The following is a 19018-nucleotide window of genomic DNA, read 5'->3' on the forward strand; positions in this document are numbered from 1 at the left end:
GTTATTTTAGGAGTGAGTTAGAAGATACTTTAACACGGGCCATCAATTTACATGTAGTACTCACTATTTCTAGTTAAAATCTACTGCTGCTTTCGATTCAGTTTTCTGGATGTTGGTGGAGCTATAAAAGGATCACCTGTGTCAAAGTTCTGCATTACTGTGTGCATCCCCTTGAAGAGTGAAAATGTTGATGAAAAAAATCCGAAATACAAAACTGATTTGTACATAAATCATATATGTATATATATGTATCAGTATTTGCTATGAACACGGTCTGCTTCACGCTTGGAGAAGAGCTTGCAGGCTGCGGGCTGCCCTTTCCCTGCTGTTCTCCCAAGCCGTGGCCATGAGCATCTTTGCATCCATCGAGCAAAGATGCAAAAGGGGCCCAGCAAAAAACCATCTGTGGTTTAGAGTTTCTTCCACCTCAGGGAGTTGCAAGAAGCACACGCTGGAAGGCCTTGCTGACCCTAAGCCAGCGTGCGAGGTCTCTGTCCTCTCGGGCGGCAGCAGCGCCGCCTCTAGTTCTCGGCTTTGCAGCTCAGGCCTGTCATTCTTCAAAGTCACGTGCCAAACATAAGGCTCAGAAAAAACTTACGGCCTAAAATAATTTCATCTAGAGCTGATCTTTGGTTTAGACAGTTCCACGGCCCTCTCAGAAAGGAGCCTGCGCCAGCCGCTCCTGGCCGTGAGCCGAGACGGCTGCTGGGGCTGGGTGGCCCTCGGGGAGCTCGGGCGATCCCCTAACTCCCCTGGCCACCAGCTGGGGCCAAGCACCTTCCTGGAGAGGACTTTCTCCTTCCTGTTTTTTTCCGTGTGAACACTTTGCTCGAATGCCTGTTTCCCCCTCCCAGGCCCTTCCTCGGGGCTGGCTGTGCCGGGGTGGCAGGTGCCTCTTGCAGCTTGTCAGCAGCTCTTGGGGTGGGAGGAAGGAACGAGAGAGCCTGGCAAGTCTTTGGCCTGTTGAGACCATTGGCAAGGTTCCCACCGACGTTACTGGGGTCACTGAAGTTTGTCACAGTTTACATCCTAATTATGCTGTAAAAGCTGGGCTTTTAGCGTTGTATGATCTTAAGAGCCCCTATTCAGAGCGTTCCTGCCCTCGGCTCGCGGTGCTGTAAACAAGGTTTTCGGGACCAGCTGGAGTCACTGCCAGGCTTTCCTTGTTGGATGCAGCGAGGGCTTTTCACAGAGGCCTGTACAGATTTGATGGAGATAAAGTCAGAACTTAAAATTAGGTACGTATGTACCTGGGATGAGAGAGTTCCTCGGGGATGTGCAGCTGGTTTCTGCAAGCAGCTGTGATCGGTGGCCCCATAGTTTGTGGGTCTGTACAAACAAACCCCGAAAGGGCAAACATTTTGACTTGGACTAGTTTCTTCCTCAAAAGGGCCAAGTGTCAATGAGTTCTGCTCTTGAGGTTGTGTTCAGACTGCCAGTCATCTGATGCTCCTCAATCAGCCAACTGCATTACATGGAAAATCTCGGTCCCCAGGCTGGATGGAGATTGCCCAACACGCTGCAGGGGAGGGGAACCACTGATTCAGTCCCCTGCTTGGAAACTCCGCTGCCACTGAATCAGGACAACCACTGAATCAGCAGGCCTCAGCAGCATCATGTTTCAGTTCCATGTGAAACCAAAACTACATGCTATCTGACAAATTCTGGCCTTTCTTCGTTGTTGTTTTTTGTTGTTGGTTTAGTTTTTCAGAGGGATCACAGATGCTTTGTTTGCTCAAGGCTCCATGTAGTCATCTGTGTGGAACGCTTTTATCTTCCCTTTAATTTGCTTGCATCTTCTAGATATTGCTTATTTCTGTTTATAAACCAGGTTCCTTTGAAATAAAAGATAGAAAACGTAATTTCATGAAATTGCAAGTGTCTTTGATGGGAGGAAGACTGCGTATGAACTTTGGTCAGGGTATGAGCACCCATCCCTTTCATACCTTCTGCCTCTGCTGACAGTGTTTTGCCCATATTCTCTGGGGTAGTAGAGGGCACACACACGTAGCGCTGCCACAACAATTGGTCCCACTGTGCCAGAAATACGGAGAAACAATGTTTGCTTCCCTGGCACCAGGGACTCTTGCACACATCTGCCTAGCCAAGGGAAAGTGTTTGGTGCCAGCGCACAGGGCCATCTGACGCACTTTTTTTCCAACGTCCAGTGAACAGGGAGTTGCAGGCTGGAGTTTCCAAGTTGTGTTAGGGCCAAACAAGCTCCCAGATTCATGGTGAAACTTAGCTGGAACTGGCAACCTCTGTGTGTCTTCCCCATCTCGTCACAAAGATCACCTCAGATTCTCCTGGAAGCTCCTAAAGCCCCGCAGGAGGGAGGTGAGGAGGTTTCCAGCCTCCACGGCTGCTCTGGCCTGAGCCAGTCTTCTTTGTAAAGCGGCAAAGACCCGCAACCTCCGCTCTCGCACTTTAATTTTTTTTATCATTTTTTTTTCAGCTAGCTTAAAAACTTCAGCCCATGCCATTGCCTACTGTAGAGCAAGTCACCAGCCCAAGTCACCAGCCCAAGCTGGTCATGGACATGAGCTAGTTTTGGGTAAGGAAATGCAATATTTATTGTTTTTACTTGTGATTTAGGGTAATTTTTGTTCATGGATTTATTAGTTCCATGATGTTCAGTCCTGGGTTTCATTTTAGGGTGCTCCTTTTGATTGCTTTTTCCATTTTTGCAAGTGCTTCTCCTTTCCACTTCATTGTTCAGTGGAAAAGACCCAGAGGCACAGTTCAGATCCATAGGTAGCGCTTGGAGGGTTCAGTGTCAGCTCCTGTAATGCTTTGCCCTGACAGAGGTCTCTTGTGTCCTTGGGAGCTTCCCACCAAAGACAGAGATCCGGAGTGGGGTACTTGAATAAGAAACAAATGCAGTTTTGAAGGACATGAAAATACAGGTGTCTCATCAGCAAGATGCCCTGAGTGGTCTGGCTTGACATTAAAAAGCAATTTTAGCATAGGCTTTTTTTTTAATCTTGAAAAAATATGTTTAATTATTTACTCAAATAAGATAAAGCTCCAGATAATGGTAGGGTCCATCCCTGTGGAAGGCAGTGACAGCGTTCCCAGGATTTCTCTTTGTTCATCTCAAAGTTATGCCCTACTTTCTGAACTTCTCAGTGCCTCCACCAGTAGCCATAGGGAAAAAATGGAAAGCAAAATTATATAGCGTAAGTCTTTAAACAATAAAAATCTTATTTAAGGTTAAAAAAGTTAGATCTGCACCAGAAATGCCTTCATGCTCTACCTATTTCAGATGTAATTCTGCTTCTGATTTTGTGGGAGCCCATTAATGCTGTTTACCCTGTCATTCTCACATCTGTAGTCATTGTGGGCAACAGTGCTTTTAATTTCAGAAACTTTTTGCAAGCTCTCGCAAACAAATGTGGCAGAAGGAAGTTGGACTACTTGTTAATATGTTGTACTCCATGTCACAGCCCCTACAATATCTGGCCTCTTTCTCCAAAACAAAATGTGCTTTCTTCAAATCTCAGCTTTTTATGTAAAGGAAGAAAATAAAAAAACAACCCAACCAGCAAAAAAACCCTATCGGCTTTCTTCTTGCCTGGTCCCTCCAGGATTCCCGGTCACAGTGACTAGCGGCGATTGCTGCTCAATATGCACCTTTTCTGTCGTGAATCACAGCTAACTGAGCTGAAAGCCACCAGACAGACCGTATTTTTCAAACAGGAGTGAAGGATATACTTCAGTGAGGCTGCCAGTCTGTTTATTAACTATCATTCTGGAAGAAGATTTAATGAACCAGAAGCCAGAAAGTTCTCAGGGTGAGATATGCAGCTTAAAACAGGTATATCTGGCATGCTGTTTTTTAATAGTTGTAACTCTGCTGGGACGTCCCCCTGTGCTCGGACACTGTCCCAGCCACCTCACCCGGCTCCTTTCAGTTACGCTGGCCCAGAGGAGCCGCTGACCGTGCCGGGATGCGCAGGGACCACTGGCCTCTCGCAAGCGGCTTCCCTGCCAAGCCAGGCACGGCTGCTGATTTCCAGGGTTTACTTGGGAGGACTGAGCACCCGTCAGCACAGGCATCTGCTTTTTTGCCCCAACACAAACACTCGGCTTCCTTAGCTTTGCTAGCCTGAGGAGTTCCTCAGCCATGGCAAACAAGCCCTCTGTTTGTGCCTGCCGTTGGCTTACTCGGTTGTTTTCAAGCGCGTGGAAACACTGCCCGAGCAAGGAGTCAGAAACTTGCTACCAAAATGATGCCAGGACAGCACAACGTCCGCGATTCCATTTAGAACAATTCTGTTTCTTGGTATCGCTGTCTGTGCCACGTGGTGAGAAGCTCAAGTTCAGGCTCTGTGTTCATTTTGGTGAGATTACCAAATGCGCCGTGGACATTTTGCCACCCGGCAGCAGCCTGGGCAGCATGCACGTTGCCCGACCGTTGCCGAAGAGCTGTGAAGTCAGTGGCTGCTGCCCAGAGCCAGGCTGGAGCGGGGAGCCGCTGTGCCCCGGCACAGAGTGCCACCGTGCCCCGCGGCTCCGCTCCCCGGCCAGCCGGCTGCCGCAGGAACGCCTTTGCCCCGCGTGGCTGCGACGCCTGCACCCGCGCTGTCGCTTTGTTAAAATCATGTCAGAAACCGTAACGTATGGATGTGTAAGAGACTGCGGCAAAGCCTCATACTCAAAATCCCCTGCACTACAGGAAGTTTTGTATCCCGAGAAGGTTCCAGGTTTTGGTGCAATTTTGCCTTGGTGAAAACACCAGAGCTAAGCATCCCTAGAGCTTGGGAGCCGCTTGAAGCTGAGTGGTTTGGCTGCTGCCAATTGCGCAAGGCTTGGTTGTATTTTCAGAGTGTTAAGTTGCTCCCTGCACCTACGTGGAACAGGTTTCAAAACCAAGTCTCTCTGCTTGCTTACAGATATACTTACTACAGCTAGAGATGTTACTCGTTGAGGTAAGTTGTCTGCTTAAATGTGGAATGAGAAAATGAGAGGTTTGTTTAGGTTAGGACAAAAGGGTTAGTAAGCTTTGTGTGTTTAGCAATATTGATCTGCAGCAAATTGCTTCACCTGCTCTTCGCTACCTGCTCTGCACGCTGCTATTTGGGCAGCAAAACCAACCTCTGCTCTCCCTGTGCTACTGAGCTACAAACACCTGTAGGTGCCGCGCTGGCAGGGGTGGACGCTCATGGAGCAGGTGGGTTCCCAAGCCCCTGCCCCCAGGTAGTTGTGCAAACCCAAGCTGGGTTTGACCGTGTCACTCTCCCCGTCCTGCCTTTAGCACAGGTGCAAGTGAAGGAAAACATGTGCCATGGCTCGACGCCAAGTTACCGGTTATCAGCCCCCCAGATTCAGCATCAGCCAAAAGCCTGCGTTAGCAACTAAGCGGTGCCGACTCATGCCAGAAAGGGTTTAATTCTGTCTTTACGCTAATTTTCTTGGTGATTGCATAGGCAGCAGCTGATCATGTGCCATATAATCACTGCAGAGAAATAACCTTCTAAATGATGGGCTCCCGTCCAGGGACCCAGCCTGTGCGCGGTGACACGTGGCCGTCTGGGGATGTGTTTGGTGGCTCCGCGTGCTGGGGGCAATTCCTGCAGAGTGGCTGGTAGGAGCAGGGCCTCTCCTTCAGCAGAGTGGCTCTGTGGAGGAGCTCGAAATGGTCTTGTGTCTCCTGGTATCGTCCTTTCCTGCCTCAAGTTCCCTGGCAAGGCTCTGACAGCATGTCCTGCTCGTGTTTGCAGCAGTTCCGCGAGCACTCAGAGCGCGCTGCCTGGTGTGGGACAGCTGAGCAAAAATGCGCACGTGCCAGAGCGAGGGACTTTTGAAGGCAGAGCGGCTGCCCCAAATAGCACTGCAGAGCCCTGAAGGAACGTGGCTTCTCATTGTGAATTAAAAATATATTTAAAAAATAATGAACTACGCGAACGCGGCTAACACCTAAGTAGACGAAGGCATTGAAAGGGCAGGTTTATCGTGTATGTCCGAGGGAGGACGATGGCTGGTGAGTTCGCACAGCTCACCTCGTGCTCTGTACAGTAATTCCAGGCAGGACCGATGCTGTGCGGTGCTGAGCCTCCCGCAGGCAGCACCGGTGCGAAGGGCTGCCGCGGGGTGGGGGTGCGGTGGCCCCCCCAGGTGGGCGGCTTCTTAGGGGGTCCCTGCCGGCTACTGGGACCCCCTGCCGCAGCGGGCACTGGGGTGGGCTGCGGGGGAGGCAGCCTGGAGGGGGTCACCTACTGTGCCAGCAGGTGATGGGGGTGTGGGGGGTGATCCACCCTGGCTGGGAGCGATCCGGGGGGGTCCCCGTCACCCCTGAGAGGTGACGGCAGGCGGAACCGTCACTTCTGAGAGGTGACCCGGCTGGGCGACCCACCGCATCCCCCCTGGGAAGCAACCTGGGGTGGTGACCCATTGCCCTGCGGGGCGCTCCGGCCAGGGGGACCCCCCCGGTGTCCCCGCGCCGTCGGGGCGCCCGTGGCTGCCGCCGCGGGCACCGGTCCCCGGTCGGGCGGCGGGGGTGCGGCGGGGCCGGGGACTGCCGGCGGGGCTCCGGGCGGGGCGGGGGCGTGCCGCGGGGGGGGGAGGCCCCGCTCCTCCCCCGTGAGCGGCGGCGGCGGCGGGGCCGCGGCGGTTTTAGGCGGCGGCGCGGCCGGGCCGGGCCGGGCCGTGATGCCGTCGGGGGCCGCGCTGCTGGCGGTGGCCGCGCTGCTCTGCGCCTCCCCCCGGCCCGGGCCCCGCGCGGCGGCGGCGGCGGCCTGGAGCGCTTGGCTGAACGTGTCGTGGGAGGACGGCGCGGACCGCAACCGGAGCGGCTGGGAGGCGAGCGAGAGCGGCCTGTACGGGCAGGACTCGCCGCTGCAGGCGGCCGCGGGGGTGCTGGTGCTGCCCGACGACCGCGACTCCTTCAACGCCTGCAGCGCCCGCACCAACTTCAGCGGCGCCCCGGCGGCCGGCGGGGACGCCCCGGGCTGGCTCGCCCTCATCCAGCGCGGCGGCGGCTGCTCCTTCGCCGATAAGATCCGCCTGGCCGCCGAGCGCGGCGCCGCCGGCGCCGTCATCTACAACTACCGCGGCACCGGCAACGAGGTGCTGCCCATGTCCCACCACGGTGAGTCCCGGCGGCCTGCGGCGGGGGTCTGCCCCGCGAGAAGGGGGCACCCCGGGGGCAGCCCCTCCGGCTGGCTCAGCCCACCCGCCTGGGATGCCCAGCAAGGGGCTGGGGTTCCTTTCTGCCCCTGCTGCGCCAGCGGTGTCTGCCCCGAGCACCCGGTGCCGTTCCGGGCGCTGCTGTTGCTGAATTTTCCCTTGATTAATGAGTAACGATGTCTGCTGGCTGGGGCCGCCGCAGGTGTGCGGGGGGAGCAGTGCCTGCCGGCTGCTCCGGGTTCCCTGCGACCAGGTAGCTGCCCGGAGTTGATGGATGCTGCGGTTTTCAAAGCCTGCGGAGTAGGTCGGGATAGGCTGGGCTTCCACACTCGGGCACCGGTTTTCCCTGCGTCCTGCACACTAACCAGCTCAGGAGCAGGCAGAGAATGATCCTCGTGCGTAGCCTCCCTCCTCTCGCTGTAGAACGCCTCCTCCTTGCCAGCGCTGTTGGTTTGGCTTTGTTGTTTTTTCTTCCCGAACTGCCTGTCTTGCAAAGGAAGAATGAGATTTGGCTCTCTTTCAGCCTAGTGTTTTCTGAGAAAGTGCCCTGGGCTGGAAGCCGTGTAACTGCCTCCTGGTCAGGGCAGGAGCAGGTGCCCTGCCCGTGGTGGGGCAGGGATGCGCTGGCTCCGTCCAGCCCTCAGCTGCCGGCTGGATGCGCGCACACCTCAGGGGTCTCTTGGTGTTCTGCTAAGTGACGCTGCTTTGGGGAGCCGCATCTTCTGGAGAGAAACAGTGAAAACACAGAGCGAGTCTTAAAGCTTTGACTGGCTTGAAAAATAATTATATCCTTGCAGCACCCCTCGTAGAAGGGGTGGAGAGGGTTTCTGTCTGGTAGCGGTGGAGGTAAGTGTTCTGGTCAGACAAGGAAGCAGTAGCTGCCTCTGGAGCTTCGTTGTGTGCAATCTTAATGACCTGTATGACTGTCTGTACGCCACTTTAAGAATTTAGAACATACAGTCTGGATGGGTTCTGGCCTTTCTGAGGCAGAGCTTTCTTACGTAATTAAATCATCTGCTGACAACCGGCATTGAGATCTGGCTAGTGCTGGGTGAGTTCCTTCTGCTGAGTTGCCAGTAGCATCCCTGCCCTGAGCCCTGTTTGCTGTGTGCCTACCTAATCCCACAGCTCTCTGCAGAGCTCCTTTGGCACTGGCTGACCTGGGCAGGTCACTGCTGAACCTGTTCCTGGGGGGAAGGTATGTGTGCTCCTGGCCTGAACACTGGGAGACCTACAGCATCTTAATCTTGCTGGGAGCTGCCTCAAAATAAGCCATCTGCTGTCTGCAGGGTCTGCTCCAAGAGGAGCTTCCTCCTTTCCCATGCTGTCCTTAAGCTTTCTGCTGAGGGATTTATGTCAGAGTGGCTGTAGCTGGCCTGATTATCCTGCATGATGGGTTACAGGCTTGAGGGCACTTTGAAACTTCTCAGCTGAATTGCAGATGAATAGGACAGGGACTTCTTGAAGAAGACAGCTTCTGTCAAACCACTTATTTCATCTGCACGATGACTCCTTGCCACATCCTAGCACAACTACTGGGCTAAGCTTGTTGCTGCTGCTGTTTTTATTCCTTGTCCTTGTTTTAGTCCCTCACTACTTCTCCTGTGCCACCCTCCCTTTTCTTCCCCTCTGGACTTGAGTTATCTTTTTATGTTTTCACAGTTGTCTGCAAGTCCCTGTTCTCATCACTTCCCACAGTGATGCTCTTCCTTCTGCTTGTGGGGTCTTCGGTGACACGCTGTGCTTGACCCACCCCTGCCCCTGCTGGGAGCCAATGCTCTCCAGTCAAACCTGACAAACGTTAACACAGCATGGCCAGGAGGAAGCAAGCTGCAAGTAATCAGCCTCATTCATTTTGCCAAGTGTGGGATATTCCTTGTACAGTGCTGGTGAGGTGTAGTGCTGTAGGCTGAGCTGAAACTTCAGAGGTAAGAGCTGGTCAGGCTGCCCTTCACTGAACTGTGCTTTGGGGTGGGTCTCCTCTTCTGGCCTCCAGTGGTGGCACTGGATGCTCTAACTCTTCTGGAGGCAGCGGTGAAGGTAGCCCTGCTCATTAAAGAATGAGTTTTGTGCAACTAGAACTCCGGCCGTTGCTGTCATGGCTGTAGCTGTGCTAGTGGTGACTTCATGACCTGGGTTTCCTAATTGGCTTCATTTCTGCTTTAACAGGGCCACCATATGCCATCAAGTGAAACTAAACAAGGCCAAGCACTTCCTCAAGTTGAGGCAGTGGGAGGCAGCAGGAGGTGGCGTTGCGGGGGGTGAGGAGGAGCGAAGTGTCCGGGCTGCCTAGGGTAGCATCTCCTGCCTGCGCTGCAGCCGTGCCGAGGGCTCTCCTCTCCGCAGCGGGGCACAGGACCTGTCATCTGCCTGCCAGAGAAGGAAAGTCCCCGTGGGTGGGCTTTGATAAAATGCGTGGCACAATGTGGCTTTTCATTGCAGAACTTTGGTGGCAACAGAAGTTTATCTAAAAGTACAGTGTGCCTTTTCCGGGGCTGTCAAGCTTGGCTTTTGAAGCAACTTTCTTCTTTAGAAGCTTGAATGTGCCTGTACTTGTCAGCAATGTTGGTGCTGGTCATCCTGCTTCCAGAGATTTCTTTGCTTATAATCATCGTGTTTAGTCTGATGAATTCTTTACTGCTTGTATCAGTGCTCTGTGTGGAAACTTTGTGGTGTGTCAACTTTAAAAACAAACAAACACAAACAAAAAAAAACCAACAGCAAAAAAACCACAAACCAAAACAACCCCCCACCCTGGCAATAGAAACAACAGAATGCAAATAGCCAAATCCGATGTGATCAACTCCTGCCTAATCCTCCCTAACACATAGAATGTCAAGGATTTAATGGAGTCCAAAGTCATATTTACTTTGTACTTTTATAAGAGCAAAACCATATCAATTAGCAAACTTGAGTTTGAATTGTGCTCACTTTAAGAAGATGGTACCGCTCTGTGGCAGGCTGAGCAGGGTTTCAAAGTACAGTTCTGTGTGCTTATAATTGCACCTCTCTGTAATCTATATTGACCTTCTGAAAAAAAACCACGTTTGATTGGAGAAAAACAGCAGCATGTGGGGGAAAAGTACATGGCAAGAATTGGTTTGTTTTAAAGGTGAACCTTAACTTAAGATAGAACCAGGCTGTTAGGTGGCTTTGGTGTCAGGGTATGGTGGTAACTGTGGAAAGTGTTCTTTGGTGTTATTTTCCTGCAGCTGCTAAATTCTTGGCAGGTCAGAAAGCTGCGGTGATAATTTCCTTGGGTTTCTCTCTTGTGGTGTAACTCTAGCCTTGAGAAGCACACCACCTGATCTGCAGAGGGCTTATTCTGGGGCAACACAGCTAAATAATTCTGGCCTGAAACAGTAACAGCGTGTCTCAGGCTGACAAGATCTGGTTCAAGTGTAAACTTGCATCAATGGGCGAAAGGGGAAGGAAAGGTTAAATATGTAGTGCTGCCACTTGACTTGTTCTGCCGGAATTTCACTGAGGTGAAGGCTAATCTCCATATGCTTAGGGGAAATAGTGAATGGCAGAAGTGTATAATTCTGCTCCGCTCCAACTTTGTGCGAGGCACGGTCTTTTGAATCAAGCGAAAACTTTGCCATGATATTAAAAGGCTGAAGTGACCTGTAAAACTCTTCCTGCTAAAGGCTGAGACAGAACAGTGATCTCAAGGCAGGCTGTGCTGACGCTTTGTACACGTGTAAACAAATAGTGCACCTCTCCTTTGCAGCGAGTGAAGGCTTGTGCTGAGCACCTCCGAGATGAGGAATGAGGATGCAGGTTCTAATGAATGACACTTGCTTTCCCGTGTTCCCTGGCCACGGCCAGGTGACCCTCGGCAGAGTATTTAGCCCTTCCTACCAGCAGCTCCTTATTGAGAAAGAACTTGAATGGATCCACGGTGCCTGGGTCGTATTTGCAGTCTGTAGTGCCTGGAGTTTGTAGCTCTTTGCACCTGAGAATAGCTAATTTGATGCGCATGTGCTGCAACTTTGTCCTTACATGCTCAGTCCAGTTCTCCTGGCTGCCCGGTTTAGGGTGAGTTAATGTCACAGCTGTAGTGGCAGGTAGCAGGGTGGTATGCAGAGTCTGGCTGATGACCCTGATCTCCCACCTGCAGGGTATGATGGGGGTGCGGGGGAGTTGCCCACAGCACAGGGGTCTGTGAGCAAGCAGGACAGACTGATCACTGCTACTGACAGCCTCTAATCCCTGCCCTTGCTCTTCTTGGTCTAATTTAGGTACCTTTGTGCCACGGAAGACTGCAGGGTAGGCACCAACCCTTAGATAGCCTGGAACATCTCTGCAAAGTGCCCTTGCTCTTTGGGTTTACTGGGCTGCTGAATTGCAAAAGGGTGAATTACAATCCGAGGTGACAGCCATGGCAGGAGAGGCTCGGTTGTGGAGGACCTACGGCCCTAAAACAACAACAGTGCTCGTGGGCCTCCAGTCTTGGATGTGCCAGGGAGCAAACGGCGCTCGGGCTCAGCGCTGTTCCCCACTGTATCGAATGTGACCTGTCATCTTTCTGCAGACAGATGCCTTCTGGCTTACACCATGCTGATTTAGGTCATTTTATCATTAGCTTTCTCAACCTTACTTGTTTCCAGCGAGCACTTAGCTGCTACCAGTATGTTGAGAGGTAGGGGTATGAGCTGTGAGCTCGATCTCAGTTGACGAGGGTGAGCAATGTCTTTACTAAATCAAAACTGCTGAAAGCTGTTGAGTGAATGCACCAAAGAGTTTTCATTAAGGAGCGTTGATCTCTGTTTCCCCAGAGGGTTTTAGGTGCTGTTTGCTAGATTGAAAGATGATCCTTGCCTCTTCTAAGTGCCACTGACCAAACAGCATGTGAAGAAGGCTGTCCGACAGATCTCATTCATCTCCGTGCCCTTAAGCATACAGTCTTGGCTGCTGTATTAAAGGACGATTTCATGTTCTAAATGTTCTAAGATTTAGGGCCTGGCAGCATTTACGTAAATCTTAAAGGCAAGGTGTGTGTAAGGGGGAAGGCTGGCAACTGTTAGTGTTAGAAGTTACTATTTGCCAATTGAATCCATTTAAATTAGAGTGCAGGTTGGTTTCCACCTCAGTTATCCCTTGGAGACCCATGGAAACGTCATGTAAAACTACATTTGGTCTTGATGTGGTCCTTTTAGACACCTAGCCTATTTGGTAAAAGTTTCTCTGCGCTTCTTCAAGTGCAAATCTTCCTTGTCCACAGTAACTGTTGGGTGAGCCATCTGGAGGCTGACCTCACCGAAGAGTGTCCCAAGGCAAACAGGGGTGGTAGCTCCCAAGCAGAGTAGCCCCATCACTAAATGCGGTGTTGGTGAGGAGTGTATGGTGGTGTCTTTTTCCAGGCAGACTGCTGTGGGCATGAATTCTCCAAAAAAGGTATTCCTTTTGCAAAACACGACCACCACTTGGCAGTGGCTTTATCTTCTGGCCTCTCATCTGTCCTCACAGTGCTGAGGATCTTCCAAGGCTCGCTCTCATCTTTAAATTTCTCTCTAATGCTCCTCCTCTGCCTTTTTTTTTTTTTTTTTTTTTTTTAATTTTCTTTATAAAGCTCTGGCTATTGCTTCCTACTCCTGAGTATTCCTGCCAATTTTTGCAACTTTTTCAAGTGTCTTGCTGTTGAATGTTTACCTCTGTATTTTGAAAGGCTTGTATGTTGAGGAGGAAGAGATCAGGCAGAGTGCCAGCTGCCAAGTAAAGCAAGCTGAAAGCAGATTTCATTAAGCTTAGGTGACAGTGTGCGCAAGAAGACAGTTCAATCAAAAAGATGGGGTCATAAGGGGCTGTTGCTTTAAATAACTGCACAGTAGCTTGGAAGGGAGCAATTCTTTTATCTTGGTGCCAGGGAATGTTTGGGGTGGAGAGCATGCAGAGCTGGAGAAGGGGGAGGGACAAGCCTACCTGCATGTCAGCTTATCCAGGCTTAAATGGCTCCTGGAACTAGGGGTTCAGTCATGCTTCCCTCTTGCAAAGGGGAGAGCTTATCGTATGGCAATAAAGGCCTGAGGATGATGTTTCCTCTGACAGTGTCTTCAGTGGAGGATGAGTGCTGGGATAGGTGCTGCTCTGTCAGATTTGCATTCCTGATAAGACTTGGTCTTGTGCATGTGGATAAGAGCAGTCATTAATTTTTTTTGTCAACACTGTGCTATGGATGAGAGCAGAGCTAGTGTGGAGGCGGCTGGTTTCGTAGTACTTCTCTGAGGCTGGGTATAGCCCTCGTGCCCGTGGTGTTCCATGGTGTCGAGACACAATGGCTTTTGTGTGTGGCGCTGGCCTTTCATCTTGGATGAATTACATCACGTCCGTAATACTGCCCCGGTCTGTGTACGCTGTGAGTTTATTTTCCCTTCTGCTGGAACAGCTAACAGCAAACTTGGACCAGCCTGTTTGATAACCCCCAGAAATCCCCTGTTTCGTACTATTTCAATACAGTGAGATCAGCAATAGTAAAGATCTTATGTCTTAGTTTTATTTTTAAACCTAGAAGATGGTATATCAAATATTCTTCTTATGTGCCTGAAGAGGCAGGTGTGCTAATCTGGTAGGAAATTGTTGGAGAGTCAACTGACAGTGTCGTTCATGCTAAAGTACAGGAGATGGCTTGATCTCCTAATGTCTTTTTGCTGATGTTGGGGGTTGGAGGCATGCCAGGGAAATACTACTAGCCCCTTTGACTAAGGCTGAAGGCACAGCTAGTGCTCATCTTCTGTGCTGCAAACACCATGTTACGGAGATAAAAGCAAAGATCCAGCCACTGTGTGACCAAGGTGAGGGTTTGTATTTCAGCTCCTCAAAGAGTCATCGGACAGCGATTCTGCTGTGGTTGAGAGCCTATCCTTTCCCTGAGAATTCAAACTCTGAAGTGTACTTTTTGCTGCTCTTTCTGTACGTGGAGCAATCAAACTCAAAAGTAATTTCTTCAGTTTTGCTTTTTCTGAGCTTGTGGTGGTCAACTGGGACTTTCTGTAGCTGTGGAAAGGGGGTGGTGATGGGTTATTGCTGTGGTACTTTGAACAGTTCTTGTGTGACTGCCTTCTCTGAAGACTTCTCCGCTAGATCATGTGAGGTCTTTAAAAATAAAATCCTTCATCCTGTAGTAGTTCTCTGGCAGATCTTACTCAGCTGTAGCAGAATGTCTGCACCCCTTAATCTGTTCATAATGGCATCCTTCATTTCTCAGTCATCTCAAAGCATTCAGAGAAAACAGTTCATTGGTTTTCTGTTGAACTGCTCTGTAATTCCTCTGCGAAACAAACAAACAAACAAAAAATGTGGTCTTTTTAAAAAATAAAAAATTCTTCGGTTATCTGGACTGGCTCTGCCACTGCAACATTAAACAACTTCAATCAGCTAGTCAAGGCGAGCCTGTCAGAAAACCCCTTGTACGCCAGGAAAGATAATGTTTAACTTTCAGACAGGATTACTGTGCTGTTCCCTTCCCCTTCCAGTGACTTCTGTGAAACTATTTCTCTTCAATATTAAAAAGCCACTTGAGTCCTAAGGAAAATTTAGTGTTGGTTGGATATGAGGTTAAAATACTGTTGAAACAGATTGCTGCTACCGCCGAGACAGGGGGCTGTTGGCAGGTATCCCAGTGTGAAGCCTTAGGCACACCGTGGGGTGAGCTGGGCTGGTCCCCGGGGTGGGGGTGGGGAAGCCACGGCTGTGCCACAGCAGATGCGTTGGTTGCACAAGGCGCTCTCTGGACAAAGTGAAATAATACTGGGAAGATGCTGGGCGCTAAATTTCATGCTGCTTAAAGAAGTTGTGAAACTGTGCTTTGAGAAAGGGGGGGTGCCTGAAACTGCAGCATCTGAAATGTTGGAGCTTGTGTGAGGCATGCTAGCTTTTCCCTTGGTCTGAAATAGCTTGCCTACTTACCTGTGCTTTATAGTCTTTCCTAAAAATACCTACGAAACTATTGCCTTCCTCAAATGTTTTCATCACACGGTATTGTAGCTAGGTCCGCTCCCAAGGGGGGAAGGGTCCCATCACACCGTTTTGCAGCCTGTTCGTGGTAAATGGTGAGGGAGACATTGGAAGGGGTTGGCTTTTGCTATCTGAGAAAACAAAGATCTACAGAATTTACCCCAGGTTACAGAGGCCTTTAAACTGAAATGAAAGTCATTCGTGATGTGACTGAAGCTTAATCTGGTTGGTTTAATGCAAGCTTAAACAATGCCAAATGGTTCCAATGCCTGAAGGAGCTGAGAAACCAATTTTAAATGAGGCTAGAGGAGCTGACTTGGAGCTGGAGTTCTGGAGTTGCCTTCCATGACATGCAAAGCTGTCAAACAGCTGGAAGTTAATTATTCACTGCAAAAGGCTTTGCCAGGGCCTCACAAGAGTTGGAAGAACATACAGTGTTTGTCAGTGTCACCTCAGAGTATTGCACAGAGAAAATATTAAATATTTCTCTTAGATTGAATTAATGTTCTCTGTGGTGTTGGGTGGGGTATCAAAGTCACTAGTAGAGGAAGGGAAAGTGTGCAGAGATGGCAAGTTTCATAACTGAATTTATTTGCTTAAGTTTTGGAGGCACGTGATGTTTTCTGTTAGGTACTAGTATATTGGTCCTTAAAATGGGCCACAACAAAAAGTAGCGCACAATCATAAAGCTGGCGTTGTGGTTAGCAGTCTGAGCCCGTTCGGTTTTCTTTGTTACGAAGCTCAAGTGGTGAGTAAGAAATGTGGTATTACAATAAAGATTCCTTAAATTCAAATACTGAAAACTCAAAACTAAACTTGATTTCTGGCAGTTAATTAGCTGGGCAATGCAAATATGGCCTTCATCACTTGAAGGGGTTTCGCTACACGGAAGAGTTTGAAATTCCTGGAGGCGTGCTCTCTTTCCTCCCTTTTCCAGGTTGTGCTTAAGTTTTATTAAATGCACAGTGCAAACACCACATTAAGATTAACACGGGGCAAAGTCTTCTGTTTTCTAACATCTGGAAGGAAAGGCAAAGATTTGAAAGCGCAAGAGCAAAGTTTACTTACAAACTGCCTGGAGCTCTGAGGAGGAGCAGCGTGCAGGGAAGGGACCGTTGCCTCCTCCAGAGCTGGCTGCTGTGCCTGGAGTGGTTTCAACTTGTAGGAGCCTGCCCTGGACCGTCCAGGAGGCAGGATTTTACCCTGGCAAACACAGTGCTATAGCAGCACCCTGTGCTCCTTGGGGGAGGATTTGCTTACCAAAGCTGTCTCCGAAGGGATGGATGAAGCTCAGGCAGTGCCCTGTAACTCGTTCTGATGCGCTCGGGCACTGCCTGCAAGGCTGGAGATATGGGGCACCAGGGATAGGTTTTAATTATGGTTAAGGTAGCATTCAACTGTCATCCCAGGGGAGGGAATCTGCCGGTTGGGTTTACACGTACAGCTAGCCGCTGTGCTCTGGGGGGCCGATGGGGCCTTCCCGAGCTCCCCAGTGGCACGGACTTCAAGCCAAGCCCACAAGCGAGCTCCATGTACCACTGCAGAGTCTCTTGTGGGCAGAACATTCCTTTAAGTCTGCATGCTGGGGCTGCAGTCCCTGGGCTTTTAAGTCTTAGTCTGCTGTATTGATTCCACCTGGAGTTCTAGTGTAGCTCCCTTCTGAAGCTGGTTTTTAGTTTTTATTTTTGTTTTTTTCTTTCTGTATTACAGAAGGGTTTTAACAGTAGTGAGTTGTGGGGGCTGGGCAGAAAGCCTTCAGTCATGTAGCCTCTAATCACTGCAAAACCTGGTGCATTCCTTAATCTCTGAATCTCCTTGACATTGTGAACTCCAGACCACCTGGAAGCTCTACCATAACTAACTGAAAGGGTGGACAACTTCATCAGGTCCCAACAGAGAAGTGAGAAAAGAATGCTCGTTACTGGGTATTAATAAGATCTAGGGAAAAGCAGTTCCCTTTTCATTAAATAAAACAAAAACAGTGTAACGCCCAGAGAAACCTGCCTGTACTCTTTCTAGAAGTTGTAATTGTACTTGTAATATGCCTGGGAAGGAGATGGTTCCTCTGAGGTGCTAGGACTTCTCATTCCTTCGCTGCTTGGGGAAGGAAGAAAAAAAAATTAGGTAAGTCTGAAAATCTCACTTCCTCTGGGAATCTGCTTGCAGCTTTGTTCATCCTGAACACACCAACAGTTCTTCTGAGCTGCTTCTGTGGGGAGAGGTTTTATGGTGGTAGCTGTGCAAGATACGGAGATCATGGAGGCATCAACACTGTGCTCTAGCATGGGTCTCCAGTGTAGGTGTTGCCTTGAGGTGTGCCATGGAGTCCCACCATACTTAGCAGTGGCACATAGGGACCTGCTTTTCTGGGACTTAATTGTATGCAATGGCTCAAATAGCTTAAGTTCTGGTTATCCTGTACATTGTGTATACCTAATCTGAATCGGGTAAACGATATTTTGCCATAGCTTGTTTTGAAGCAGGGGATCTGGTTGGCCCCAAAATCTAATCCTTGTCTCAGTGTGCTTTGATGCATGAACAGCTTGTGATTTTTAGTTAAAACTTGACTGCTGTTGAGGCACTGATTAGGTTTCATTGCAGTCTGCTAAATATTGTGGGGTGACTGTTCTCCAGGACCTACAACTTGCTTGGTTCAGAATAGATTTATGTGTAGCACTGGATTACAATAGTCCCCTTAATGAATATGAAAAAGCAGGTGTTCACGGTGCAAAAGTTAATGCTCCCCATTCTGTGCACCCCTGGCACCTTGCATTTTTCTCTCCTGAATTGCTAAATCTGTAACTTCCTGGTTATGGGGAGCAGAAGCGTGATGGGAGAACAACTGATGTCTGTGCAGTGCAGAGTTTAATATAGGTATTTATCTTGGTATAAATAGATGCAACTCCACGCTGCGTGTAAGTAAACCTGATACAGGAAGGTAAAACTGATCCCAGCCATGCACTCTCTTTGTGTGCCAAATGTACTTGTGTCCCAGCATTTCCCCTGCCCCAACAAACCATTTAAGTTCTTGCACTTCATCTGTGCCAGCACGTATCTGCAAAACAGCGTCCTTCAGATTTTGACCAGTGTGCTGCCTGATGATGCAAAACTCCACATCTACAGAGGCAGATTGTATTTGTCTATAGATTTGAATAACTTTCCCTCTCCGATTTCATCGGAGATGGGAAAGGAGAGAAGCTGGGAAATGTTTAACTAAACAGATCTTACTTCTGTTTAGCAATAAGCCCATTACTAGCTAAACAGGCAGCAGGTTAAGCTCACCTTCTAATGTCCCTTAAAAACTGTCACAGAAAGCTTTACCTGAATCACAGAAGCTGATGCCCAGGTGAGGAACTTGGGCTTCTGTGACGTTTTTGCCATGCACAACTAATTGACTTTCCTTTTGCTTTGCTGGAGTTTGGGGGGGGGGGGGGGGGCGGGCTGGCAGTTTAGGGCAGCTGCTATGCTTGAGACACCTCAGCAGATGTCCCCCGAAATAGCTTGTTTCCATTAAGATGCTCAAGTGCTGTCAGGAGCCGCTGTCTACATTGGTGGTTTCATGGCCACAGTAATGTGTCTCAGTGCCTGTTGTGATGGGACCCGTCTAGCAGCTCGGGAAGTGGTGGTGGGGGTTGTCCTAGCTGGTTTCATTCTAGAAGCACAGCAGTAGTCCTAAACATGGATTCTGGGCTTTTATCTTAGCTCTTAACTCCTCTGAGCAAGTGAAGGAGGTCTGGTTTTCTGCCAGGTAAGGGTGATGTCCCCGTGACAAGTCCTGGGTGATAGTGCCAGAGTGTTGTCTAGTCCCTGTCCAAAAGGAGCTTCTGAAGTGACTAAACTTCTGTGCTACTGATGGCCAGTAACTAGGTGCAGTTTCTGGATTCCTTTCCCTGTTGTGGGCACAAGGTATTCGGTTAACTTCATGTGCTGTCAG

The 19018-nt window shown here is 49.8% G+C and overlaps 1 protein-coding gene across 2 annotated transcripts in view; it reads left to right on the forward strand.

Moving 5' to 3' along the window:
* RNF128 (ring finger protein 128) overlaps positions 1-19018 on the forward strand; it is a 41999-nt gene that overhangs the window by 8017 nt on the left and 14964 nt on the right. Inside the window, exon 1 of one of the 2 annotated variants that reach the window (XM_055727258.1) lies at positions 6593-7090. The exons of the other annotated variant lie outside the window; for it this stretch is intronic. Coding sequence (XP_055583233.1) covers positions 6652-7090 — 439 coding nt within the window. The 5' untranslated portion in view covers positions 6593-6651. Of the gene's footprint in view, positions 1-6592; positions 7091-19018 lie in introns of those variants that run through there. 2 annotated transcript variants of the gene reach the window in all.

Source organism: Falco cherrug, chromosome 15 (assembly GCF_023634085.1).
Source record: "Falco cherrug isolate bFalChe1 chromosome 15, bFalChe1.pri, whole genome shotgun sequence".
Lineage (NCBI taxonomy): Eukaryota > Metazoa > Chordata > Aves > Falconiformes > Falconidae > Falco > Falco cherrug.